This window comes from Balaenoptera physalus (assembly GCF_965194825.1).
Source record: "Balaenoptera physalus genome assembly, chromosome: 2".
NCBI lineage: Eukaryota > Metazoa > Chordata > Mammalia > Artiodactyla > Balaenopteridae > Balaenoptera > Balaenoptera physalus.
In genome coordinates, this window is record NC_138883.1 from 79,438,865 (window position 1) to 79,465,892 (window position 27,028).

General features: G+C 36.0%; 1 protein-coding gene across 4 annotated transcripts in view; it reads right to left on the reverse strand.

The window, feature by feature from the left end:
• DPH6 (diphthamine biosynthesis 6) overlaps positions 1–27,028 on the reverse strand; it is a 306,643-nt gene that overhangs the window by 125,359 nt on the left and 154,256 nt on the right. For 2 of the 4 annotated variants that reach the window (XM_082452408.1, XM_082452409.1), the window contains exons 7-8: positions 22,609–22,703; positions 15,833–15,920 (exon numbers count right to left, since the gene is read on the reverse strand). In XM_082452408.1, coding sequence (XP_082308534.1) covers positions 15,833–15,920; positions 22,609–22,703 — 183 coding nt within the window. Of the gene's footprint in view, positions 1–13,011; positions 14,654–15,828; positions 15,921–22,608; positions 22,704–27,028 lie in introns of those variants that run through there. The other 2 variants (XM_082452410.1, XM_082452411.1) reach the window with 2 other exon arrangements.

A 27,028-nucleotide genomic window follows, 5' to 3' on the forward strand; every position in this document is an offset into this window, starting at 1 on the left:
TTTCTGCATCTATTGAGGTGATCATATGGTTTTTATTCTTCAATTTTGTTAATGTGGTGTATCACATTGATTGACTTGTGGATATTGAAAAATCCTTGCATTCCTTGGATAAATCACACTTGATCATGGTGTATGACCCTTTTAATGTATTGGTGTATTCAGTTTGCTAGTTGAGGATTTTTGTATCTATGTTCATCAGAGATATTGGCTTGTAATTTTCTTTTCTTGTGTTGTGCTTGCCTAGTTTTGGTATCAAAGTAATGTTGGTCTCTTAAGACGTGTTAGAAAGCATTCCCTCCTATTCAACTTTATGGAAGAGTTTGAGAAGGATAGGTATTACATCTTCTTTGAATGTTTGGTAGAATTTACCTGTAAAGCTATCTGGTCTTGGACTTTTGTTTTCTGAGAGGTTTTTGATTACTATTTCAATCTCTTTACTAGTGATCGGACTATTCAGATTTTCTATTTCTTCATGATTTAGTCTTGGAAGGTTATATGATTCCAAGAATTTGTCCATTTCTTTTAGGTTGTCCAATTTGTTGGCATATAGCTGTTCATAATATTCTCTTATATTACTTTGTATTTCTGAGTATCCATTGCTATTTCCCCCCTTTCTGATTTTATTTATCAGAGCCTCCTGTCTTTTTTTCTTAGTGAGTCTAGCTAAAGGTTGTCAATTATTTTTATCTTTTCAAAGAACCAGCTCAGTTTCATTGCTCTTTTCTATTGCCTTTTTAGTCTCTATTTCATTTATTTCCACTCTAATCTTTATTATTTCCTTCCTTCTACTGAATTTGGGCTTCATTTATTCTTCTTTTTCTATTTCCTTTAGGTGTAAGATTAGATTGTTTTATTTGAGATTTTTCTTGTTTCTTGAGGTGGGCTTGTATTGCTAAACTTCCCTCTTACAACTGTTATTGCTGCATACCATGTAAGCAGCATGCTGTATTTTTATTTTCATTTGTCTTCAGATTTTAAAAAAATTTCTCCTTTGATTTCTTCATTGACCCAATAGTTGTTCAGTAGTATATTGTTTAGTCTTCATATAGTTGTGATTTTTCCAGCTCTCTTTTTGTGATTTCAGTTTCATATCATTGTGACCAAAAAAGATGCTTGATATGACTTCAGTCTTCTTTAATGTATTGAGACTTCTTTTATGTCGAACATATGGTCTATTCTTGAGAACTTTCCATGTGCACTTAGGAATGTGTATTTTGCTGCATTTGGATCCAATGTTCTGTACAAATCTATCAAATCTATCCAGCCTAATGTTTCATTTAAGGCCATTGTTTCCTAGTTGACTTTCTTTCTGGATGATCTATCCATTGATGTATGTGGGGTGTTAATATCCCATACTATTATTGTGATGTCAATTTCTCCCTTTAGATCTGTTAATAGTTGCTTTATATATCTTAGTGTTCTTATGCTTTTGTTGTCTCAAATTACCCCTTTTTATGTTGTGAATTTGTTACCAAATTTAAGTAGCTATAGTTATTTTTACTGCTTGTTTCCCCTTTAACCTTTATGCTATATTAAAGTGTTTAAAAACCTATTCTGATACAGAGTTGCAATTTTCTGACTCTATCACTTTACTCAAAGCTTTGTGTACTTTTGCCTTTTTGTTTCTGGTAGAAGAACTTCTTCCAACATTTCTTGTAAGGCAGATCTAGCGTTGAACTTCCTCAGCTTTTATTTGTCTGAGAAAGACTATTTCTCCTTCATATCTGAATTATAACTGCAAGATAGAGTATTCCTGGTGGACCAATTTTTATTTTTCAGTATTTTGAGAATGTCATTCCACTCCCTCCTGGCCTGTAGAGTTTCTGCTGACATATGTGCTAACCTTACAGGAGTTCCTTTGTAAGTTACCATCTTTTTTCCCCTGGCTGCCTTTAAAATTCTTTCTCATTGACTTCTGACAATTTTAATATACTGTATCTTAGAGAATATCTTTTTGTGTTGAGGTAATTAGGTATTTTCTTAGCTTCATGGACTTTTATATCCAGTTCCTTTTCCAGGTTTGGGAATTTCTCAGTTATTAAAAAACAGCAACACAAAAACTCTCTTCTTCTGGGATGCTTATGACCTTATGGTGCCCTTCCTAGAAGAGTCAGATAGCTTTTGTAGAATTTCCTCACTTTTTTAAAGATCTTAATTGTCTTTCCTCTTCTACTTGTATCATTTCTGTAGTTCTGCCACTGAGCTCACTAATTCTCACTTGCATGGTCTGCTCTACTTCTAATGCTTTCTAATGCATTCTTCATCTTGTTTATTGAGTTTTCCAGCTCCAGACTTTCGTTTTACTTCTTTTTTAGACTTTCAATCTCTTCGGTAAACTATTTCTTCTGTTCATTAATTTTATTCCTAAACTCATGGAACTGCCTTTCTGAGTTTTCTTATAGCTTGTTGAGTTTCTTCATGACAGCTATTTTGAATTCTCTATCAGTTAGTTTGTAATATTCCATGACTTTACTTTTGGTTTCTGGAGAAGTGTCATTTTCTTTTTGTGATACAGTGTTACTGTGATGCTTTATGATGCTTGATGATTTGTTCCTCATTTGAAGTAGTGAATACTTTTCTTCTTTAGATAAAGCTTTTTTTTTTTTTTTCCAATAACGGACTCAACAGGTTGGATATTAGAGGGCTTTCTTTCCTCAGTAGGCAGTGCTATAGCACAAGTTTTGGTCTCCCTTACTTGGGCTGCCTCTGGTTGTGCTTTAGAGATGTCACTTTCCATCCTCCACTGCCTCCGTCATTCAGCGGTGTAGCTTAGTGCCCTTTGTTACTGCTTGTTGTTGGCGCCAGCATCTGTGGTACTCGGGTGGCAGGTGCTGCTCCTGTGTTGGGGATCTCCTGAGTCACAGACTCCACTGCTGCAGAGGGAGGGGGTTAGATGGGGGTTGCTGGGGTTGTCAGTGCCTCTGCTGTGTCTGGAGTTGCTGAGTTTGTGGCTGCCACTGTTGAAGGTGGGGAGCAGGAGGGCCTAAGTCGTGGGTGTATCGGCTGGAGAGATGGGGTCACAGGCCCTGAACCACTTTTGCCCAATTACCTGTGGCCACGAGTACTGCTGTGGCCAGGAGGACAGAGTTGTGTGTGTTACTCCTCTGTTGCTACTGGGTTTGCTAGGGCTGCAGGTTCAGCTGTAGTGGCTGAGGACCCATGATAAGAGGCATTGCCTCTGCTGCTCCCTTGGTTTTGCCTCCCTCATGTGCTGGAGTCCACCCACCTTTAAATGTACAGATGTGTGAAAATTCTGCAGTGTTATGGTGTGTTAGGCAGAACTACTTTTGCTGACTTGTGGATGTTTTACTGGTTGCAGATTAAAAGGGAGCAACAAAGGGTGTGTCTCACCTGATCATGATGCTAACATTACTGTCTTTGTTTTTTTTTTTTTTTTTTAATTTATTTATTTATTTTTGGCTGTGTTGGGTCTTCATTTCTGTGCAAGGGCTTTCTCTAGTTGTGGCAAGCGGGGGCCACTCTTCATCGCGGTGCGCGGGCCTCTCACCATCGTGGCCTCTCTTGTTGCAGAGCACAGGCTCCAGACGCGCAGGCTCAGTAGTTGTGGCTCACGGGCCTAGTTGCTCTGCAGCATGTGGGATCTTCCCAGACCAGGGCTCGAACCCGTGTCCCCTGCATTAGCAGGCAGATTCTCAACCACTGTGCCACCAGGGAAGCCCCCTGTCTTTGTTTTTAATGTATGTGTTTACCACTATACATTTACCTCTTGGTACTGCTTTTGTTGCATTTCATAATTTTTGGTACGTTCTGTTTTCACTCTCATTTGTCGGAAGATATTTTCTAATTTCTCGTGTGTGTGTGTGCGTGGTATGTTTTGACCCACGGGTTGTTCAAGAGTGTATTGTTTAATTTCAACATATTTGTGAATTTTCCAGTTTTGTTATTGATCTCAAGTTTCATACCATTCTGGTTGGAAAAGATATTTGGTATGATTTCAATCTTCTTAAATTTGTTAAGAAGTGTTTTGTGGCCTAACAAATGATCGATCTATCCTGGAGAATGTTCCTTGTATGTTTGAGAAGAATGTATATTTTGTTGTTGTTGGGTGGAGTGTTATTTTAATGTCTATTAGGTCCAATTAGTCTACAGTATAGGTCAAGTCCTCTATTTCCTTCAGTATAGGTCAAGACCTTTAATCTGGTTGATTTCTACATTATTGAAAGTGAGATACTGAAATCTCTACCATCATTGTGTTACTGTCTATTTCTCATTTCAATTCTGTTACTGTTTGCTTCATATATTTGGGTGCTCTGCTGTTAGGTGTACATATATTTATAGTTGTCATAATGTCCTGGTGAGCTGCTGTTTTATCATTATAAAATGTTCTTCTTTGTCTCTTTTGACAGTTTTTGACTTAAAAACCTATTTATCTGATATAAGTATGGCCACTACTGCTCTCTTTTAGTTACCATTTTCATTGAATACCTTTTTTCATCCTTTCACATTCAGCCTATGTATAACCTTATATTTAAAGTGTATCTCTTATAAAGGGCATATTGTTGTTGTTGTTGTTTTCAATACATTCAACCACTCATTGGTTTTCCATGAGAATTGTTCCACATGTAGATGTAATTTTTGGTGTTTTGTAGATGGTGAGCTCCACATCCTCCTACTCCACCATCTTGATCTCCACCCTCCCCAATGTCATTTGATTTGGAGTTTAATCTATTTATATTTAAGGCAATTAGTGGTAGAGAGGATTCACTATTGTCATCTTGTTAATTGTTTATGTCTTATAGTCTTCTAGTTATTTTGTCACCCTTTCCTCTTTTGCAGTTGTCCTTTGTGTTTTGTTGATTTTTTTTTTTTTTTGTAGTGACACACTTTGATTCCTTTCTCCATTTCTTTTGTGCATTCTCTATAGGTATCTTCTTTGTGGTTACTATGGGGATTGCATCAAACATCTATAACAATCTATTTTAAACTGATAACTTAACATTAATCACATATAAAACTCTACTCCTTTATACTTCCTCTCTCTTACCTTATGTTATTGATGTCACAACTTATATCTTTGTATATTCTGTATCCTCTAACAGTTTTATAGTTACTTTTCATGATTTTACTTATAATATTCTATGCCAGAATTAGAAGTAATTTACACACCACCATTACAATATTATAAAACTCTGTATACGTCTATATATTTACCTTTTATTCGAGAGCTTTACATTTTCAGATGCTTTAGTGTTACTGTCTAGTGTCTTTTTTTTTTTCAACTTGAATAACTCCCTTTAGCAATACTCATAAAAAAGGCAAGTCTAGAACTCTCTCAGTTTTTCTTTAACTGGGAAGGTCTTTATTTCTTCTTCCTTTAGACTTTTCTCTATGTTTAAAATTTTCCTTAATAAAATGTTGGAGTAAATAAAATAAAAATAAAGTTAAGACAATTTCAAACAAAAACTTAGAAAAATTATTACTAGCAGACACACCAAAGCATAATAAAGTATGTTAAGGTTTTAACATAAATGTTATTAACTAGAGTTAAAATATTTATTTCTTAAGGATAAATATTACAGTGAAATGGACAAACCATAAGTGTACTACCAATGAATTTTGACAAATGCATTACCATCATCCTGAAAGTACCTTCACTTTAATATATTTTTTTAAAATTTATTTATTTATTTTTGGCTGTGTTGGGTCTTTGCTTCTGTGCGAGGGCTTTCTCTAGATGGGGCAAGCGGGTGCCACTCTTCATCGCAGCGCGCGGGCCTCTCACTATTGCGGCCTCTCTTGCTGCGGAGCACAGGCTCCAGACGCGCACGCTCAGCAGTTGTGGCTCACGGGTCTAGTTGCTCCGTGGCATGTGGGATCTTCCCAGACCAGGGCTCGAACCCGTACCCCCTGCATTGGCAGGCAGATTCCCAACGACTGCGTCACCAGGGAAGCCCCACTTTAATTTTTGAAGGATACTTTTTGCTGGCTACAGATTCTAGGATGATGGTTATTTTCATTTAGCACTACCAAGAATATGACTCCATAGTTTTGGATTCCCTTTTTTTCTGTTTAAAAGTTAGGTTTCATTCTAATAGTTGCTTCTTTGAATGTAGCCTTTTTAAAAAATGCATTTTGATTATTTTCAATTTTTTTCCTTGATTTTTGTTTCCAGCAGTTTTATTATCACACACCTAAATATGGATCTCTCTTTATTCCATCTGCAGTTCATAAGACTTCTTGAGTCTGTACCTTAGTGTGTTTAATTAATTTTGGAAAGTTCTGAACCATTATCTTCTCAATTTGTGCACTTTACCCATTATACCACTCCTCTCTGACACTTTAATTACATTTTAGACCTTTCCACTGTTTTTATTTCTCAACCTCCAATGCGTATTTTTTATCTTTGTTTCTCTCCATGCTTCATTCTGAATATTTTCTTTTGACTTCTAATTCACTGAGTCACTCTTTGGATGTATCCACAGGCTTCTGGCAAGACTCTTAGCCTTTCCCTACCCAAATCCAACCACTCACAGCTCACCACCACTATCTGGTATATGACCAAAAGAACTAGTCTTGCTACCCTAAATCTGGGTTTAAACCTGTCACAGAGCAGCCTAAGATTCTCAGATCATGTTTATTTCCATCAACTCCAATCTTCATTTCTATGGGCAATGAGGCAACTTCCCCCATCCCCTCTATTTTATATATTTGATTTGTTTATCTGTCTCATTCCACAGGATAAAAGCTCCACGAAGGAAATGATTTTTGGTTGTCCAATTCGCTATTGTATCCCCACTGAATGAACAGTGTCAGGCATATAAATGTAAGCACCAAATAAATATATTAAATGAATAACTGGTATACCACATCTCTTTTATGAGAAATCATCAAAGTGAAACTTTACGAAAACACCAATCAGACACTTTATTTTTTAAAACAACACCAAGAACAAAAAGCTATATGGGAGAACATAACAACTAAGTAAATATTAAAGAAAAAAAGTTAGTCAATTAGAATTTGAAGGAAGAGAAGGAAATCAACTGATTGGTTATTTTTATGATCCTACCCCAAACTGATTAAATCTATCAAGATTTGGGTTCAAAATCTCTTCTACTGCCCAGTTTGATTCATGACTTCCTGACACACTGATAAATTGTTGGTACTACTGAAATCTATGCATTAGGGGCAGAAACGCGTTAAGTAGCTCTCTAAACTTGGGTGAATCTGACGCTTGATTTATTAATCTGCTCCAATCATCATTTATGGCAGCATTGGCACAGCGGTACCTAAGGCCAAAATCTACCTGAACCCCAAGTTATATCAATAAGGTTTATAGAATAAGGTTTTAAAACCTGCTAAATGCCTTGCTCCCTCCTACTAGATCAGTTTTCTGCTCTTTAGCTTGAGGGCAAAAGATGGGGAAAGGGTGGGGTGTGGTAGAAAAGTTGTGCTGAACCAAATGTTGACGAATAAAAGTCATCCTTTATCTTTCTCCTTCTTTTGTCCCTCTGTAAGGAAATATTTTTGAGGTGGTATAGAGACTGTGGCAGCATATCTCCATGGCAGGGATCTTCAAATTTATACATGCGTCTATGAGCTGTGAGAGTAAATTCCCATGCACAACATAATCAAGAGGCCAACCATCCAAATACTTTTAGTCCATTTATTTATTTATTTATTTATTTATTTATTTGCCCCAAGATTCACGGCTTAGACTTTACTATAGGATCAACTAGATTTCAACCCACATCGTGGGTACTGTTTTCACTTAAGTTATATGGAAAGTTTTAAAGGGCTCTAGTGCATCTCCTTCTACCGAGACTACTAAAACGCTGTAGAATAACATTTAAATACTCATTTAGCACTGATGAACTCATTTGCCTCATTTTCTTAATCAAATATTTTTAAATTTAAAAACATATGCTCATTGTAAGAAGTCACAATTACAGGTATATAAAGAATTAAGCTTCTCTCTGTTTTTCCCCTTCATGTTCCCTTTCCCCAAAGAAACCAATATTATCAGTCTGGTTATTATGTGCTTACATCTTACTATCCTTAATCAAATATAATTAAATATATAAGCTCCTTGTCTCCACCACTATATTTTAGAAAAACAAGATCATATCCTACACATTACTTTTCACCTTGAATCAACAATATATTATGGCCATAACTTAAGTTCAGATTAGCCAAGCTAGTGAACTATCATAATGCTGGGAATAATGATTACTCATAATAACTTCAATTTAAAATCAGAATTAGAATTGTGCTGTATTCTGTCCATAATTATAGTCAATTCCATGTAGGCCTAACAGTTTTTGAAATAGAGTCGGTGCTCACAGATATTTGTTAGATTGAAGAGAAAAATAAAAGCACAAAGATGATTTAATGTTATAAATTTTTTCAAGATATTTGATGAGGTTTCTGAAAAAAAGCAAAATAAAATGAAAGACCAAGAATGGTCCATGAAATTATGATGTCTTTAAAAGTTACAACCAGGGGCTTCCCGGGTGGTGCAGTGGCTAAGAATCTGCCTGCCAATGCAGGGGACATGGGTTCTAGCCCTGGTCTGGGAAGATCCCACATACCACAGAGCGGCTAGGCCCGTGAGCCACAACTACTGAGCCTGCGTGTCTGGAGCCTGTGCTCCACAATGGGAGAGGCCGCGACAGTGAGAGGCCCGCGCACCGAGATGAAGAGTGGCCCCCGCTCGCCGGGACTGGAGAAAGCCCTCGCACAGAAACGAAGACCCAACACAGCCATAAATAAATAAATAAATAAATTTATAAAAGTTACAACCAGTAGGAATATGAGCTTTTATAATTATATAAAATATATAATTGTCCCATGGGTTATATCAACAAAAAACAAAAGCACTAAGTGATAGTGGGGTACGTTAGTAAAATTGGGGCTAAATTTCCGTGAACCTTGTCTCTCTAAAAATGCAATGGCTTTGCCAATAATTAATTTGAAATATTATTTCTCATAAAGCTGTTTGAAAAATCTAGAACAACTACATAAGGAAGAGCTTCTGAATTGTTAAAAGTCTTTATTCTTCTGTTAAAGGTTATGCATTTTAATATGATCTGTTGGCTGATTTATGTAAAGCTTTGTATTTTTCATTTTCTCAAGCCTGTCAGAGTAGTGATGTATGGTTCATTTTAGCATCAAGTTTGCCATAAGCAATAAAGTCAGAGCCCCCAAAAGAAATTTTAATATATTTCCCCATTTTTAACCTGGAGCTTTTCATTATTCAGTTATTTTATTTGGGATCCCATGTTTAGTTGATATAATTTTTACACTCACATAAATAAATATTTTAACTTAAAGGTAACATTTAAATAGGTTAATTATTCAATAGAAAAGTTTAAGGGTCATTATATATAAAGTGCAAATCTTAGTGATAACTTAAATTTTACACTAACAACCTCTCTCTAAAGGCTGTATTTTATGTTCCAGTTTGCTTGGAGCATTTTTCTCTAACAGGATAAAAGAAAAATGGTATGCAACATGAAATGGAAGCACGTCTATAAAATTCTGTAAGAAGAAAAAATGAAGTATGAAAATAACAATCAGTTAAATTAAAAAATTCTTATTGCAGAACTAGTTGCTGTTGTAGGGGGTATGAAGATGAAAAAAGAAGAGTCCTTAAGAAATTTACAATCTAGTAGAAATAATAAGTCCTTAAACAACTATAACATAAGCTGCTTAAATTAATGGTCACAAGAAAGGAACAAACAAAGTATTAGGGCAGTTCATCTGGTGTGACTAAGTGTATAAGAGTATTTGAATTCAGTCATACATCATGGACAGGATGTAAACAGTTACAAAAGACAGATAGAATAAGCAAAGGCAAGGGAGGAGAGAAGCAGAAGGCATGGTAAGGGACTTTTCCAATGGTTCTGTATTACAAGAGCAAAGATACATGTTGGGGAGTCCTGGGAGAAAGACTGAAAAAGGATGTTATGGCAACATGTCATAGCTAAACATCTTATTTACTGAGAAAACAATGTAGTGCCATTACGGATTTTTGTGCAGAGAAACAAAAACTAGAAAGAAAAATCTAATATGGCAATGAAGTAGAATATGGGGAGAATAAAAACAAGGAGTCCACTTAAAGAAGTTCTACCTTGTCCAAGAGTTTGGGCCAGATACAACTTTAACTAGAGAGATGGGCACGGAGATGGAATAGTGTGCAACAGGCGTCTCCAAACCCTGGGCCATGGACCAGCACTGGTCCGTGGCCTGTTAGGAACTGGGCCACACAGTAGGAGGTGAGTGGTGTGCGAGTGAGTTAAGCTTCATCTGGCTCTCCCCATTGCTTCCCAACGCTCGCATCACTGCCTGAACCATCTCCCACACCCCCAACTGTGGAAAAATTGTCTTCCACGAAAATGGCCCCTGGTGCCAAAAAGGTTGGGGGCCGCTGGTGTACAAGACATTAAAACTAACTTATAAAGGATTAGATAACCAATTGAATGTTCATGGTAAAGAAGAGATGATTTGTTTTTTCTGTGCCTGAGTTACTAGGGGGAAAAGAGTTGTGTTAAATAACAAAAAACAAGGAAAAGGTGCACTTGGAGGGGAAAATGATTTCAAAGTTTGTACATAATGAGCTTGATACTCATTGGCAGTCATGTCCAGCAGCCAGTCAGAAATAAGGATGTAGAGTTAAGGGGACAAAAAAGATAGTAGTAGAAAGTCCAGAAAGAGAGTGCTTGAGAATTATCTGCATAGAGCTAAAAAGTAAACTTGTGGGAAAAGACACAGTCTTTGTCAGAGAAAATACTGACAAAGACTAAAATGGAGCCATAAAAAGAACTTGAGGCATATATATATATATATATATATATATATATATATATATATATATGTATATATGTTGAAGGTAAGAAGCAAAGAAGCTATTGAAGAAGACAAGAAATCTTGAGAGAGTGGAAGGAAAGTCAGAATAGTACAATGACATATACACATTATAGGAAAAAATTTCAAGGAGATGGTAGTCAATATTATCAGGGAAAATGGTTAACAATTATGAAGACAGAAAAGACCAACATCAAAGTAATTGAGGTCAAGCTAGATTGCAAATGTGTTATAAAGTGCATGGAAACTAAAGGAATTTAGGGAACAGATACGGATTTTCAGAGTGGTATTCAAAGTATACATTTGAGGTCTCACTATTATTTGGGGTAGAGTGTTAATTAATTTGTTAATATGAATTTAAAATAACAATGTGAATTTGATAAAACACGTGGAAGAATATCTGTCATTTTTGCCCTCTAGCATTTATTCATCTTTCTTTTGTTAATTATACTTTGTTTTCCCTCTATAGAATCCCCTTCTCTACTACCTGGGTGGGCTCAGGAGTAAAGCTGGTGACTTGGCCAATGCTTTACCCAATCCATTGAGATGTAGTAAAATTTCTGGGAAAGGAACTCTTACTCATTTCTTTCCTGATTCACCCTAAGAATGCCATCTCAAAGCCTGATATTAAAAAAAAAAAAAAGAAAAAGTCCTAAAGGAGGCAACATTTAACTGATTAAGTTAGAACGATGAACATTAAAAAGGATGTCTAAGCACATATACATAAACATATATACATAAAACTCTGATGAAAGAAATCAAAGAAGAATGAAATAAATAGATATTACATGATCTTGGATAGTAGGATTCAATATTGTTAAGACGTCAGTTCTTTCCAACTTGATCTGTAGATTCAATGTGGTCCCATTCAAAATCTTAGCAAGTTATTTTGTGGATATCAAAAAACTGACTCTAATGTTTATATGGAAAGGTAAAAGACCTAGAATAGTCAACACAGTATTGAAGGAGAAGAACAAAGTCAGAATCTGACATTATCTGACTTGAAGACATACTATAAAGCTACAGTAATTAAGACTTTGCGGTACTGGCAATACAATAGGCAAACAAATCAATGGAACAGAATAGAGAGCTCAAAAATAGGTTCACACAAATACAGTCAACTGATCTTTGACAAAGGAGCAAGGCAATATAATGGAGAAAATATAGTCTTTTCAACAAATGGTGCTAGAACCATTAGATAGCCACACATAAAAAAATGAATGCAGACGCAAACCTTATACCCCTTCACAAAAATTAAGTCAAAATGGATAACAGACCCAATTGTAAAATGCAAAGCCATAAAAATCCTAGAAGATAAAATAGGAGAAAACCTAGATGACCTTGGGTTTGGTGATGACTTTTAGATACAACACCAAAGGCATGATCCAGGAAAAAAATAATTAATAAGCTGCGCTTCATTAAAATTAAAAACTTCTGCTCTGTGAAAGACACTGGCAAAAGAATGAGTAGACAAGCCATAGACTCGGAGAAAATATTTGCAAAAGACATAGCTGATAAAGAACTATTTCCAAAATATATAGAAAACTGTTAAAACTCAATAATAAAAAACAGAGAGTTCGAATAAAAAATTGGCAAAAGATCTAAACATACATCTCACCAAATATGATATAGAGATAGCAAATAAATACATGAAAAGATGTTCCATGTCATACATCATGAGGGAAATGCAAATTAAAACAGCAATGAGGGGACTTCCCTGGTGGTCCAGTGGTTAAGACTCCACACTCCCAACGCAGGGGGCCGGGTCTGATTCCTGGTCAGGGAACTAGATCCCACAGGCCGCAACTAAGAGCTCACATGCCACAACCCAAGATCCTGCGCACCGCAACTAAAAGATCCCACAGGCGGCAACAAAGATCCTGAGTGCCAAATAAATAAATAAATATTAAAAAAATAAAATAAAACAGCAATGAGATACCATTACACACCTATTAGAATGATGAAAGTCCGAAACACTGACAACACCAAAAGCTGACAAGGATGTGGAGCAACAGGAACTCTCATTCACTGCTGGTGGGAATGCAAAATAGTACAGTCACTTCGGAAGACAGTTTGGTGGTTTCTTGTAAAATTAAATATACTCTTACCATATAATCCAGCAATCACGCTCCTTGGTATTTACCCAATAGAGTTGAAAACTTATGTCCACACAAAAACTTGCACATGGATGTTTTACAAAAGCTTTATTCACAATTGCCAGAACTTCAAGCAACCAAGATGTCCTTCAGTAGGTGAAAAGATAAATATATTATGGTATGTCCAGACAATGGAATATTATTAAGCATTTAAAAACTTACGAAAAGACATGCAGGAACCTTAAATGCATATTGCTAAGTCAAAGAAGCCAATCTAAAAATGGCACATACCATATTATTCTAACTATATGACATTCTGGAAAAGGCAAAACTATGGAGATAATAAAAAGATCAGTGGTTGTGCCAGGGGTTGGAGGTAGTAAGTGATGAAAGGTGGAGCATGGAGGATTTTTAGGGCAGTGAAAATATTCTGTATGATAACATAATGATGGATACATGTCATCTATAGAATGTACAATGCCAAGAGTGAACTGTAATGTAAACTATGAACTTTGAGTGATTACGATGTGCACTGTAGGTTCATTACTTGTAACAAATGTACCCCTCTGGGGAGGAATGTTGATAATGAGGAAGACTATGCATATGTGGGGGTAAGGGGTAAATGGGAAATTTCTGTACTTGCCCTCCAATTTTTCTGTGAACCTAAAACTGCTCTAACAAATTGTCTTAATTAAAGAAAAAAAATAAAAAAAAAAAGAAATGAGCTGTTAAGCCATGAAAAGACACAATGGAATCCAAATGCATATTAGTGAGTGAAAGAAGCCAATCTGAAATGGCAACATACTAAATGATTCCAACTACATGATACTGTGGAAAAGGTAAAACTATGGCAAGAGTAAACACATCAGAGGTTACCAGGGGTTAGAGGAAAAGGAAGGATGAATAGGCAGAGCTATTCTGTATTATACTATAATGGTGGATGCAAGTCATTATGCATTTGTCCAAACCCATAGAACGTACAACACCAAGAGTGACTCATCATGTAACTATGGTCTTTGGGTAATAATGATGTGTCCGTGTAAATTCCTTGACTGTAACAAATGTACTGTTGTGGTATGGGATGTTGACAGCTGGCGGGGCTGTGCATGTGTGGGAACTCTCTGTACCTTCCGCTCAATTTTGCTGCAAACTCTAAAAGTAGTCTGAAGCCAGCATAGGTAATACCGAAAAACTGCATTTTTTAACAGTTATAAAACAACCCGTAAGAGTTAATGGTATTCTTCTTGATTGTCCAATAATGTTGAAACAATGAATATATTCAAAACAAAAATGGTGACGCCCAGTAGAATAAACTTGATTAGCTAAATACAGTGACTGCCTTTTCAACCTCATTTTCAAATGCCTTTGCATTAGGATACTATAGGCAGAGATGAAAGCAGGAACAAGAAAGAGGAAAATAAACCAGTGTGATGAAAGCGAAGAAATGTTACAGAAATGAGGATTTCAGATGAAGTAAAAGGGGAAAAAAGAAGGTACCAATCACAGAGATCATGGATTGGATGTGTTAACCAATTAATCAATGGTTCTATCAACTTCTGATAAAGATAAATATTTCTAAGGATAAAAAAATGTAATGAAAAAAGTGGAACATTATAATTGAGAAAATGCTATGTGATTTTTAAAATATAAAAATACCAGCTTAGTAACAAAAATGCTTTTCAAGAGTTATGTATATAATTAGATGTTCTGCAGTTGTCAGGTACTGGGGACACCTAAGGAAAAAAAAAAGGAAATGCACCATATTTATTCAGTGTCAGTGAGTACTGCACCTTAAAGAAGTAACATTCTTTTCTGCAAGAGGGCAAATGGACAGAGAAGACCAAAGCAATACCAAAATAGTGTGAATACTGAGCTATTTAGGTAGAGGTGAACATATAATGGCTAATGTATTTAAACCAGAATTTGGTGGTTTTGATTTTTTTGTGTGTGCCCATGGCAGCAAAAGCAGCAGAGACCTAGAAGTAAGAGGCTCCTTTCAGTGGGTCTGAAAGATGTCTGGATAGTTTAGCTTCATTCTCTTGAGGTTTACCAGTTTTTTGGTAAAAGGTCACCAATAGTCATCTTTCAGCCCAATTCAATCATCTCTTTTCAACCCTGTCTTTTCTAGTTTTTCTAGAGAAATGGCACCAAATATTATTCTCTACTTTTGGAAACTCTTGCTGATTGAGAGATTACTGGGGTTCCCATTTTTCTCCTTCCTTTGCCAATCATTGATTCTCTTGGTTCTTCAGATCCTCTATCATATATATGACTGTGGGTGTGCCTCAAGACTTGATGACAGAACACGAAAGATGCAGACTTCTTCCAATCATTTATGCCTCAAGGAGCAGAGCTTTTAATCACAGGGTCTAATCTAGACCTTAACTATTCCACAAAACATTTTAAAATTGACTTCTGCTGTATTTTGACAGTCAATGTATTTAAAATAAAACTATCACACTTTTTGCTTCATTTTCCATCTTTCATTTGTACGTCTGTTCCCCTGTATATTTTTGGAAAAGCTTTAATTTCTCCCTTTCCTCTCCTCTTAAACTTTGTATAATGAAGATCCAATTTATCCTCAAACCTTTCCCCTAAGGCTGATGCTCAATAACCTAATTCTTAATTTTCTAGCTGATTTAATATTTGGTTATACACCGTCCTGTCTTCTCCTTGATTAATGTATATATGATTCCCTTTTCAAATGAACTGCAAACTCTTCAGAAATGTAATATCTTTTATATAATATAGAGCTCTTAAAACTGTAAACATTTGCAGAATTCTTAGTTACTGAGGATTTGAAAAAAATCACTTTTTACCCTTTCATTTGTTGTTATAGAATTACATCTATAGAGACAACGCACATATCTCAATTTTCTCTTCAAATCACTGTGAATCTTAGATTTACTTGCCTTGTCCTCCAAGTGCAATTCTAAAAAGCGTAGGTAAGCCACAGGTGCAAATGCATCAGCTGAATGTGTGACTACTTCTGATGAATCCCTGAAATAAAAAAATTTTATAATACATTTATCTACTATGCAAAATCTGTTTTGTGGCAAGTTACTCTTACTAGTGACTAGAAAAGACCAAAAATCCTCATTTATTTCCACTAGTATACTATTGTATACATATTTACTATATAATTAGTGATTAACATCTACTTTTAATAATCCAATATTTAATTGGGAAAAAGACTGAGAATACTAAACTTTCAAAACTAAGTAAAGACCTTTTCATCTTTATGAGGACACACAGTTCAACTTTCAGGTTCACTCAAAGCTCTCCGAACAGTTTTACAACTTGAAACTTCTATTCAATTTCATTTTCACAAATTTGGTTGGTATGGGCTACCATTAAACAGTAGTGCTTTATCTTCATTATTCTTTTCATTTTCAAGAGGTAATTCATCCAGTGTTTCACACAAAATCTCAATTATCCTTCACAAAGGCAGTACTGGTGATGGTTTTAAGCTCTAGATGAACTCTTCACACTGCAATATCATTGTTATTAAAATTGATTGTCTGACATAGTAATTACCACATTCAGGTAAAATAGTATGAACTGCTTGCTGGCACCATATGGATATATGTAAATTAACTCAACTTTTATCAAAGATACCCTGTAAAGCACATATGAATAACTAAGATTATGTGTGAAGTTCTAATAACTAATTATCTTTTATTGTTGTTTATTAAGAAAGCAATAGTGTTTTTGCATTTTGACTCAAATTCTAAAGGCAGAAATTTCTCATATCTCTTTAATGCCTTAGGAACTAGTTCCAATGTTTATATTAGTACACTGTTAGCACTTTAACCATTGTTGTTCAGCAAAATAAATTCTTACTTTGATTCTTTTCCACTAATGTAAAATATTTTTGAATTAACTTTTGTAATGCAAAGTTACTTAGCGACAATAGAAGAAATCTCAAAAGACTAGGATCCGATATATTAAATTTTCATGAGCAAAATCTGTTTACTTTTCACTTGAAAGATCAGAGGTAGAGAAAAAACAGTTTGATGGTAAAAAAAAAAAAAAATCAACTACCATTCATTAACCGTTAGTATCAAATACGTATCTTGTTAGTGCTTTAAAAAATTACATTAAAACAGGCTTTTATGACTTTAAAAGAAAAATATTATAATAGAAATAAAATCATTAGAGTCGGGATCATGAAAGAAAGTAATAACCTGCCTTCACAGACTACCTAACTGAAAGATGCTTCAATGTATAATGAGCAAGAGGAGAAAGAGAAAGAAAAGAGGAGACCCTCTTGCTTTCTACCACCTGTCTCTCTGCCTTGTTAACTCTAGTCTAGTTGTCTTGTCTATTTACTCCAGAGTTGTCTGTTCTGGTCCTATCTTGGCTCCTCAATAGATTCAAATTCTAGTTCCTGTGTCTGACCTCATTCTTACATTAAATTTCAATCTCTATGTTCCCAATCCCAGCTTTGGAAACTGACCCTGAGCCTGAATTATGCCTGATGTAGGCAGCTTGGTCTTGATATCCTTGACAATGGGTACACCAAAACCATGATTAACCTGAACCAGTGATGTGTCAGTGGAAAGGGTTTCAGGCCCTCCTTTCTCTTGACAGTTATTCCCACTAGAAACAGAAGATTGACAGCAAATAGCTCACTTAATTGATACAATTATTGCATTCTGAATCAAGATTGTTATCCAGAGAAAATATATAACATTCTGAACACTAAATGAAGAGGAATATGGTTTTTATGGATTCTATTAAATCCATAATCTCTAATTGACTAATGTCATTTCACTCAGTTATACAAAGCTAGAATCAACTGGGAGACAGATAGTAGATTCAAATCAATGGCTTTTAGCTTCAAACAGAATAATGCCACTACTGCTCTGCTTTTCTTTCATAAACTATCACCTGAAACTCAACTTTCAAGGGTCTCTGGTTTCTGTCTGCTTCATGGATTTCTCTGAAACCTAGAGCAGAATCTGCTGGAATACCCTCAGAGAGACCCAGAAAATTAAGAACAACTCTACCACAGCAAAAATGCTTTCCAGTTGGCTACCCTCCTCCTCTTTCCCTATTAATACAAGTAATCAGTGCAGCCCCTTCCTCTTACACAACTGAGGTTTCTCGGTAGGCAAGAGCTAGATCCCACGCTCCCTTTCACTGCTGCGTTAGGCTTATCCCTAGTTATGACTTCAAAAGGGCAGCTAGCTGAGTCAGGTCTGAGCCTCTCTTCCCTGACTACAGGCTCTCTCTTGAGTTAAGAGATCAGGCCCTAACCCTCTCACTTCAAAACCCTGATATTTTCTCTTGAGGCTCAGCCATGGTCTTGGTTCCTACTTCCCCTCTGAAAAGACAACTGCACGCAGATATTCCCCGTGGGCTCACACTTATCCTCACAAGACATTTCCAACGTCATTTCTGTGAAGGCTTGCCTGACATCTTCAGACAGTGCTAGTTTTCTGCTTTATGTGCTTTGGTAATGCATTTACAGACCTTTCATAACACATCCACTGTATTATAATTACGTGTCTGTGTGCTTGTCTTCCTTCTTAGAGAGGGACCAGCTTTTGTTCATCTTTGTCTGCCTGTCTCCCCACACTCCACCTCTGGCTCAGTGCAGAATACACTGCCTTATTTTCAATCATTTGTTGAATAAACAAATAACTGTATAGTTTAACTTTGTTAAGTATCTTTACATTTACACAGTAACTATTGACACTATCAAAAACCCACACTGATTTTTCAATTACCTATCTTCACACAAATATGTACATTTTCATACATGCATACTGCATATATATGGATACATGAACATAAGCATATATGTATACCAATAACAATATATAGTTATCTCTAGCATAATAAAAATAATTATATAAATTTAAATACAAGGAAAATGGTTCATAAATTCTAATAAATTCCTAAGTGATACAGAATAGAAATGAGAAGGCAGATAAGGAAAGTACTTGATTCATCCTCACGGCTAAATGCCATATTATGATGCTCTGGGCTGAGTTCTGTCTTGAATAGGTAGAAACTAGGAGTAAGTGGGGAAGATGAGTGCATCGTGTTTTAATCATAGAATTTAGTTCTTCTTTTCATCCCTCCTTCCTTCCCATTGTTTCTTCTATCCATCCATCCATCCCATACACAGCAACTCTGTAGCAGTAGTATATTAATATTGACAATTCAAATGGAAATATGGGGTTGTTTCAAAGATTGACATTAAAATTGTGTTCATTAACAGTGAGAAGAAAATTATCACCTTCATTAATACATTGGGATTTTAGTTCCTACTTTTTGTTTTCAAAATACTGGCTATATTCCCCGTGTTTTCGTTCTTACTTTTGATATGCATACATATATATTTCAGAGTAAGAAATAATAAGAAAGTAGGTTTTTTTTTTTAATTTATTTATTTTAGGCTGCGTTGGGTCTTCATTGCTGCACGCGGGCTTCTCTCTAGTTGCGGCGAGCAGAGGCCACTCTTTGTTGTGGTGCGCGAGCTTCTCACTGCGGTGACTTCTCTTGTTGCAGAGCATAGGCTCTAGAGCGCAGGCTCAGCAGTTGTGGCTCACGGGCTTAGTTGCTCCGCGGCATGTGGGATCTTCCTAGACCAGGGCTCGAACCCGTGTACCATGCATTGGCAGGTGGCTTCTTAACCCTGGCGCCACCAGGGATGCCGAGAAAGTAGGTTTTTTATTTGAGGACCTACAATTGTCCTCTTTTCTTAAAGACTAGGCTGTAATTCCTTTTGTCAAGGCTCCTCAGGAAAAAACTCTCATTTTCTGATCTAAAAATTTGTATCTAGAGGTGAGTAGTCACATCCTAATTGATGTGAAAAGTAAATTGTAAAATGTTCTAGTCAAAAATTTAAAAAATTACTTCCACACAAAGACTGTTATACCAGTGTTTCCTACAAGATTTTAAAAATGTTAGTTGGAATTCGGGGCAAAATGTATCTTATAATAAACTTCTAGAACCACCCTAATTTGTCTAAATTATTTCATTATACAAGGGATTCTATCTGTGTTTTTGAAAAAAAAAAAAAACACACACCCTAATTATAATCAAATCATTCTGCATGCAAAAGTTTATTTTTTCTCCTCATAGAGGTAGTCTCCTTTTTTAACATAAAATTTTGAATTAGACATTTAAAAGGGGATTCCTAATAATCAACTAGTTGTATGCTAATTGTGGAAGATCACTACTATGTCAAATATAACAGGAGAAATTATTAAGTTTGTCCCCCCAAATACATTCTAACTGACAGGATCCAGTATGATTAATAGTCAATTGTTAACAAGTAGTTACCAGGTCTAAACTTATCTTTTAATTGTGTCACATGGAAAACTATCTCTAAATAAAATAACTTTAATTTATATACAGTTTTAGAATGTGCAATGCATATTCATTCACATCATCACATTTAGTGCTTATCAGATAGGTATGATAAGGACATTTTCTATTTTAAAGAGAAGGAAAGATTTTGTATATAGCAGGTGACATTCTTTTTCCATTCAACTGCTACAACCTCTAGTTATAACCTAAGAAAGGAACACATAAAAGTGAAATAGGATATTTAAAACTAAACAATAAATGAAAAATTAATTCCACGATATTTAACATTTATCAGTGCCTACTACTGTGTGTTCTGAGAGTTCAGATATGAGGACAAGCACTGGAAGCAGTAACAACCAAAGCCTTTAAAAATGGAAGGATTTAGCAAAGTGGGGATAAATGGGAAGGCAATCTAGCGAAAAGAAGTCAAATAAGAAAGTTACGAAGCTGAGGTGAGGCAGAGCCTATGAAGAAAAAAATCAAAGAACATGCTTAAGCATCAGAATCAGATTAGTGATTAGCTGATAACTGAGTAAGAAAGAAATGTCAGTTCTTCCCCTTCTGTTCTCAAGGTACACACTCGTATGTTAGCACTTACAGTATTGCTGATTTGCCTCTCCATTCTTACAGAAGAACTTTTACAGAGCAGGGTGGCAGCTTGCAGAGTTCCACCCACATAATTATCTTCAACAAATGATTATCCAGTTCAATTGAACAGCTCATTTTGGCACTAGAGGGTTCTAATACACCTTCCCTGACATCCTTCTCTTCAATAGCATGATTAACTCCCATCATGTCATTGTCTCAGTCAGGTTGAGGTTTCTCTATCTACACAATGATGAGGTGAAAGATTCATTTTTCAGGTCTAAAGTACTATGATAAATAAACCTTCTGGTTATGTAGTGTAAAGCAGTACATTTCTTATAATTCTATGTTGTCCATAGAGACTTCTGGGTGCTCCAGGACCTCAAGTTGTCTAATAAACAGGAAGAGTATTATTCTTTGGCCTTCTTTCTCTTATTGTGCTTTTTATTTTTTTCTAATTTGGTTAGTCTAATAAGTATATTGCAAGTTTCCTATTATACTATAATTTCACCCTAGCATGGAAATGTTTTTCTTGAAAAACCAAACAGTATTATTTCATAGAAGTAATACCTAAGGCACAGTTCATTCAATGAATTGTTTTGTGATCATTGAAGCCAGAAGAAATACCTCCCGTTTATGAACTTATTCTTCTGACTCTTATCCTCTACCATTCTGTGTCACAGTTTTATGCAGATGTGTCTTCCTTCCACCCTTCTGGAGACAGGAACTATGTTTCAACATCAGTGGTGCCCAGTAGAATGCTTTAGACATAATAGGTACTTGATATATATTTGCCAAATATATTATTATTATGTTTGATGATTATTAATGGAAGAGAAGTTAGAAGAAATGAGAGAAGCAAGAGTGGGTGAATATTGCATAGGGTAATGAAAAGGTCATGGCTACTATGTTTCCCAAGATAAATGTAATTTTTAGAAAATTCACCTGGAGTTGTCTTAACTTCTTAGAACATTCTTTCCCTCATTATTAATATGTACAAAGAAGTCACCTTTCAGTGTTGAAAATATTAAAGCTGTCCATTCGATACAAGATTCTAGTCTTTCATCAAATGAGGTTTCTGAAATCAAGCATAATTCTGACAATCTTTTCAAGAAGCTGAAGAGCTTAGGAAAAGCAAATAAAGTGCTCTCTTAGCATATGAGAAGAGTGATATAAATTAGAGTATGGATAATAATGTTAACAAACTGAAGAAAGTCCCTATTTTTTGCTACACGAATTTTAACAATTTATGGCAAAGAAATCACACTATTCACCATAAAACAGAATTCATTTAAAAACAAAGTTCATATGGAAAAATAACCCCAAATAATTGAAGAGAAATGTTTAGTATTACAATTCTAAGTTATTAAAGCCAAGAAAAAGGAAAAAGAGAACGGAGTTAATGGAACCCACAGGCTACTGATGTGGCAGTTTATCAAATGTAGCTGTAATGAAAGATAAATAATACAGGCAATTCACACTTCATGAAAGGATAAAAGTGTCAGTGTGTAGGTACCAGTTTTACTGCAGGCCATAATCAGCAAGTAAATGAAAGTGCAATGTCTAAAAAGTTTATAGGCTTCTATGAAGGCCTCCTCTTGTCATGTATTGATTTAGGTATTCAGACGACTTCACTGGTATTAAACAAATTGAGTGTTTGTGAACTTGGAGGACATGTTCTATTTCTCTTAACAAAAGTTGCCTCCAGCTTAATGTTACGTTGCTTCCATCACTTAAATTTGAGGAAGGGGAAGAAAATGCTGAAATGATATCTTACACAATTATTTTCTTCTTAAATAGAGGGCAATCCAAAGTGAACGTTTCATACTCTCCACCTTCTCCACAAACATGGACTCCGTACTTCTTAGAAAGCTGAAAATAGGGAAAAAAAAGAAAAAGAAAAAGAAAGAAACAGGAATCTTAAAATTAGTTAGCAAAAATGCTCACTTAACTTATTTTGTCCTAAAAAATATCCATGCCAGAAACTTTAATTCCAAAATAATTGTGAGCTACAGGAAAATAACTGTATACTTCTGCTTAAAATACGGGTTTAAAACCATATGAAAAATGTTATCATAAAGCATAGCATTTTTAATAATCACCAAACCCTTATAAAAAGATGTAAGGGACCAACATTTTTGTGTAGAATGAGAAAGCTTAAAGATTACTATAAAGTTTAGGAATGTCACTAGCTTTAGCTTCAAAGGGAGGCTAAGGAGGAAAGATACTAAGTAATTACGCAGTAAATGAGAATATATGCAGCCAAACTGTGCTTTCCCCTGCCCTTTGACCTATATGTAGAAGGGGAAAAAATGTTGTGTTTAGAGCATTTCTCAGAGACACAGAGAATGTAATCTAAGGCCTTTCCTTGGGCCTGGGCACACAAAGAAGTCATAAACATGGTTATTATGCTTAAGGTTATTATTAATAGTAAAGTTCCAAGTTCCAACGCTGCAGACAAGCCCTAGGAAAGTATAACTCCCAGAAAGGTTGGGATAGCTTATAATGTTGTCTGATTAAACCTGAAATTAAAACAAAAAAATAAGCAAAGAAACAAAAAAATTCCCCGTGCTTTGCACTGAATATAAGCTGTGTTATTTAAATGATCCTGATACTGAGAGTACAATCATCTCTTACTTGGTTGGTACATGGCTGGAATCAGTGCTGGGGAGCACTCTCACTGGCTGTGCCACAGTATCTTTCTGCTCTGTGCAGAGGCTTTATCACTATGATTCCATCTCCTTCATTCTGAACTTCATAGCTTTCCCTGCTTACAGTCTCTCCCAGCCCAAAGTCCTCACAGCCCAAAGGAAGAGCGACTCCATTGATGTTCTCTGTTACTGCCAGTGCTGGGACTGTGGCCTAAGTCTTCGGTTTTACCCGCATAGTTACACATTTATTTATTTGGTTATTTTTGTGGTTGTGCTACCATTCCAAATCCATTACATTTCAACTATTGACTACGTGCCCTTCGGGATTTAAAGCACACATCTATGAAAATTCTACTACTCCCTCTAAGGATCAACAGTAATGTGGATGACCTGTAAAGCCAAACAGCAAGAGAAGTGAAGGAAAGAAAATGGGGTGGCATTTTCTATAAGAACTCACAAGAGCAAAGTAGATAAATGAAGTAGGGAATCAGCAAGGCAGAATTACGGCAGCTGGTCCTTATAAGAGCAGATAACAGGAATACATTACCGTAGTAAACCAAATTAAATTCATGTCTGCTTTGCAATAAAAAATGTAGGAATAATAATGGGATGTGGATTTCAGGGGTGTTTCCTTGTTCTGTCAGCTGGTGCCTGACCCCTTCTGTGCTGATCTCCCTTCACTGGTCTTCCCATTCTAGCAACTGTCTACCAAGTGAACCTTCTACTCTCACCTTTATGGACAGTCTCCTTACGTGGGAGTATACCTTAACAATCACTGGCTTCTTTTTATTAGAAAATGTTTCATTGAAGCTTTGCAAAATTTCTATAATCTACCACCAAAGAATAACTGGATTTTTTAAAATTAAAGTTGGCATGGCTGTTATCCTACTGATATCCTTCTATTAGTCCCTAGTAAAAATAATGCAAGCTGCTATGTTAATCCAACACAGTACTAGGAAATCTAAAATATGGATGCATCCAGTGATATTTCCAGTTCACGTAAAATATTTCCATAATATTCATCCAATCAGTTCTTCAACAAATATTTATTGAACAGTGATTATTTGGCAGGCCTTGCTAGATGAAAAAGATCCAAAAGTAAACAAGACAATGTCCCTGGTCTCTGGAAGCTTCCTAAATATACTGCACCTTATATTTTAATACCACAATATGATGAAATAGTGATGTCACTTCTATAAATAATATGTGCAATCTCTTCTCCCCACTACTACTGGTTCACCAGCATGGACACAGATTCCAAGTCAAGAAATTTGGGTAAAGAGCCCAGTGGTTTTTATGGCTGATGAACCAAGAAGTAGTCTGTGAATCCTTAGAATGTCTTTTGCAGCCCCTCTAAACTCTACTAGCTTCAAGCTCTAGTAGATGCAAGTATTTAGAAAATTCGATCTTTATTGGCTGACTTTTAGCCAGTTCCAAGTCCCTTTGATGTCCTGAGAGGCCTCAAGAAGCAAAGTTTATGCTAGCCACTTTCTTTATCTAAGACATAGCACCCTGTTAGAAATCAACATCCTGGTAGCACAAAAGCATGATGTATGCATGTGATTAAAAAAGGGTCAGTTTAGGTAAGTAGAGAATCCAGATGTGTACATTCCAGAGACATATTTGTGGTACACAACATTCAATTTACTTTTCTAAAACATGTAGGCCACTGTTACTCATATCTACACTATTCACAGAAAGTAGCAACTTTATTCTAACATGTTTCAGGTCTGTGATTGGGTTTCAACTCAAAATTAGCATTATTGTATGCCAGCACTTAATCACTCCAAATACAGTTTTTGCAGTTCACTTTGATAAGTTTCTCTGTCAATTTCATTGTAACTGAAAATACTAAATAGGTAACAGTTTTTCTAAGGTTTAGTTTCTCACTGAATTATCATGATTCTTTCCATAATTTAAGTACAAACGATAGCAATCTATATTGAAAAATAAAAAATATTTTTCATATTGCTATTTGACCATTAAGGTCTAATGTCCATTAATGATTAAAACATTGTTAAATAGTTTCAGCTAGTATGTAAAAAGTGGAAGTAGACAGTTGTTATCACTGTAACACCAAAAATATGCCAGATAGGCTACAAAACCATGCCTTTGTGTTTTACCTACAGAGATCCGAGAATGCAAAGAAGTGTGGATGAACTAACTTCAGATCAGGGTAAGCCTTTCCTAGATGAGTGAAGATCCATGGTCACTTTCCTAATGGGGGAACAGACAGAGTAGAAGCAAACCTCCATAGATGAGGGACGTCTATCAGTGTACACAAAAAGCCAAACTCTTATGGCCACCTGTGGACCTCCGTGATGGATTATTAGAGTCCTGAGGAGACCCAGGGAGTGTGTACAGCCTGCCAGTTCTTTTTCACAGTCTTAACTAAGTGTACACGGTAGCTACATGCAGAGAGCTAGGGCCAGGGCAGAAAAGGGGAGAGAGATCCCTTTGAGAACACCTGCCCATCAAGTCTCTTCTACTGAACTTTCACTGTACCAAGGACTGGTGACAGGGCAGGAAGACAGAGAGATTTCAGCCAAGACTTGGAAAGCCAGAGAGGAGGCAGGGAAAGGCCAAGAGCAGTAAGCCCTTGAAAAGGCACAAAACACTGGTAGCAGGACTTTAAAGCAGGGGGACGGGGTAGGGGGGGAGAAGGAGAGAGAGATCTCTAGACTCACTGGAGCACAGATCACATGCCCTGATAAAGGGAGAGACCTTATCCTGCTTTCAAAACATTTCATTCAAACAAGTAGCAAACTGAAACAACTCAAACCAGACCCAGCTCAACTGGAGATTAGACTAAAGAGAATAAACATCACAAACTAGCTGTCAGACAGAGGAAGGGGTGTGACTTTTCCGGAGTGAATATTTACTTCAGTCTCTACTGTTCTTTTTTATTCAATATCTACTATAATATATATAAAACAAATTAGATGAACAGTGACAAAGTTAAAAATGTGACCTGTAATCAAGAGAAAAACAAACAAAACAGAAACAGACCCACACATTAACCAAATGTTGAACCCAGTAGATAAGGGCTTTAAACATAACTACTATAAATACATTAAAGATTTACTGGAAAAGATAGACAAAATTTACGAACAGAGAGTAATTTTAGCACAGTTGGAAAACTAGGGATAGACAGCTGTAGGTTCATATTCTAGCTCCAATACTTACTGAGTACTGGACCCAGGATGAATTGCTTAAATTCTCTGAATTTCCATTTCCCTAGGTAATACCTGCCCTTCGGGGGATGTTGTATTAGAAGGTATAATACATACAAAGCTTTTAACCCAGTGCCTAGTGCACAGGAAGCAGTCGACATATGTTATCTTTTCTCTATTAATTTGCCATTCCCTTGGACCTTCTACTCTTTACCTATATACTCCCATCTTTGAGGACCATGACCCCTACTATATCTATTACCTCTACTGCAAATGGCTCTTGAAGCGAAAACCCTAGCCATCAACCCCTCTCCCATGTATTCGCTCCCCCCATAACAAACGTTTATTGAGTGTTTTACTTGGGAGCATTGTT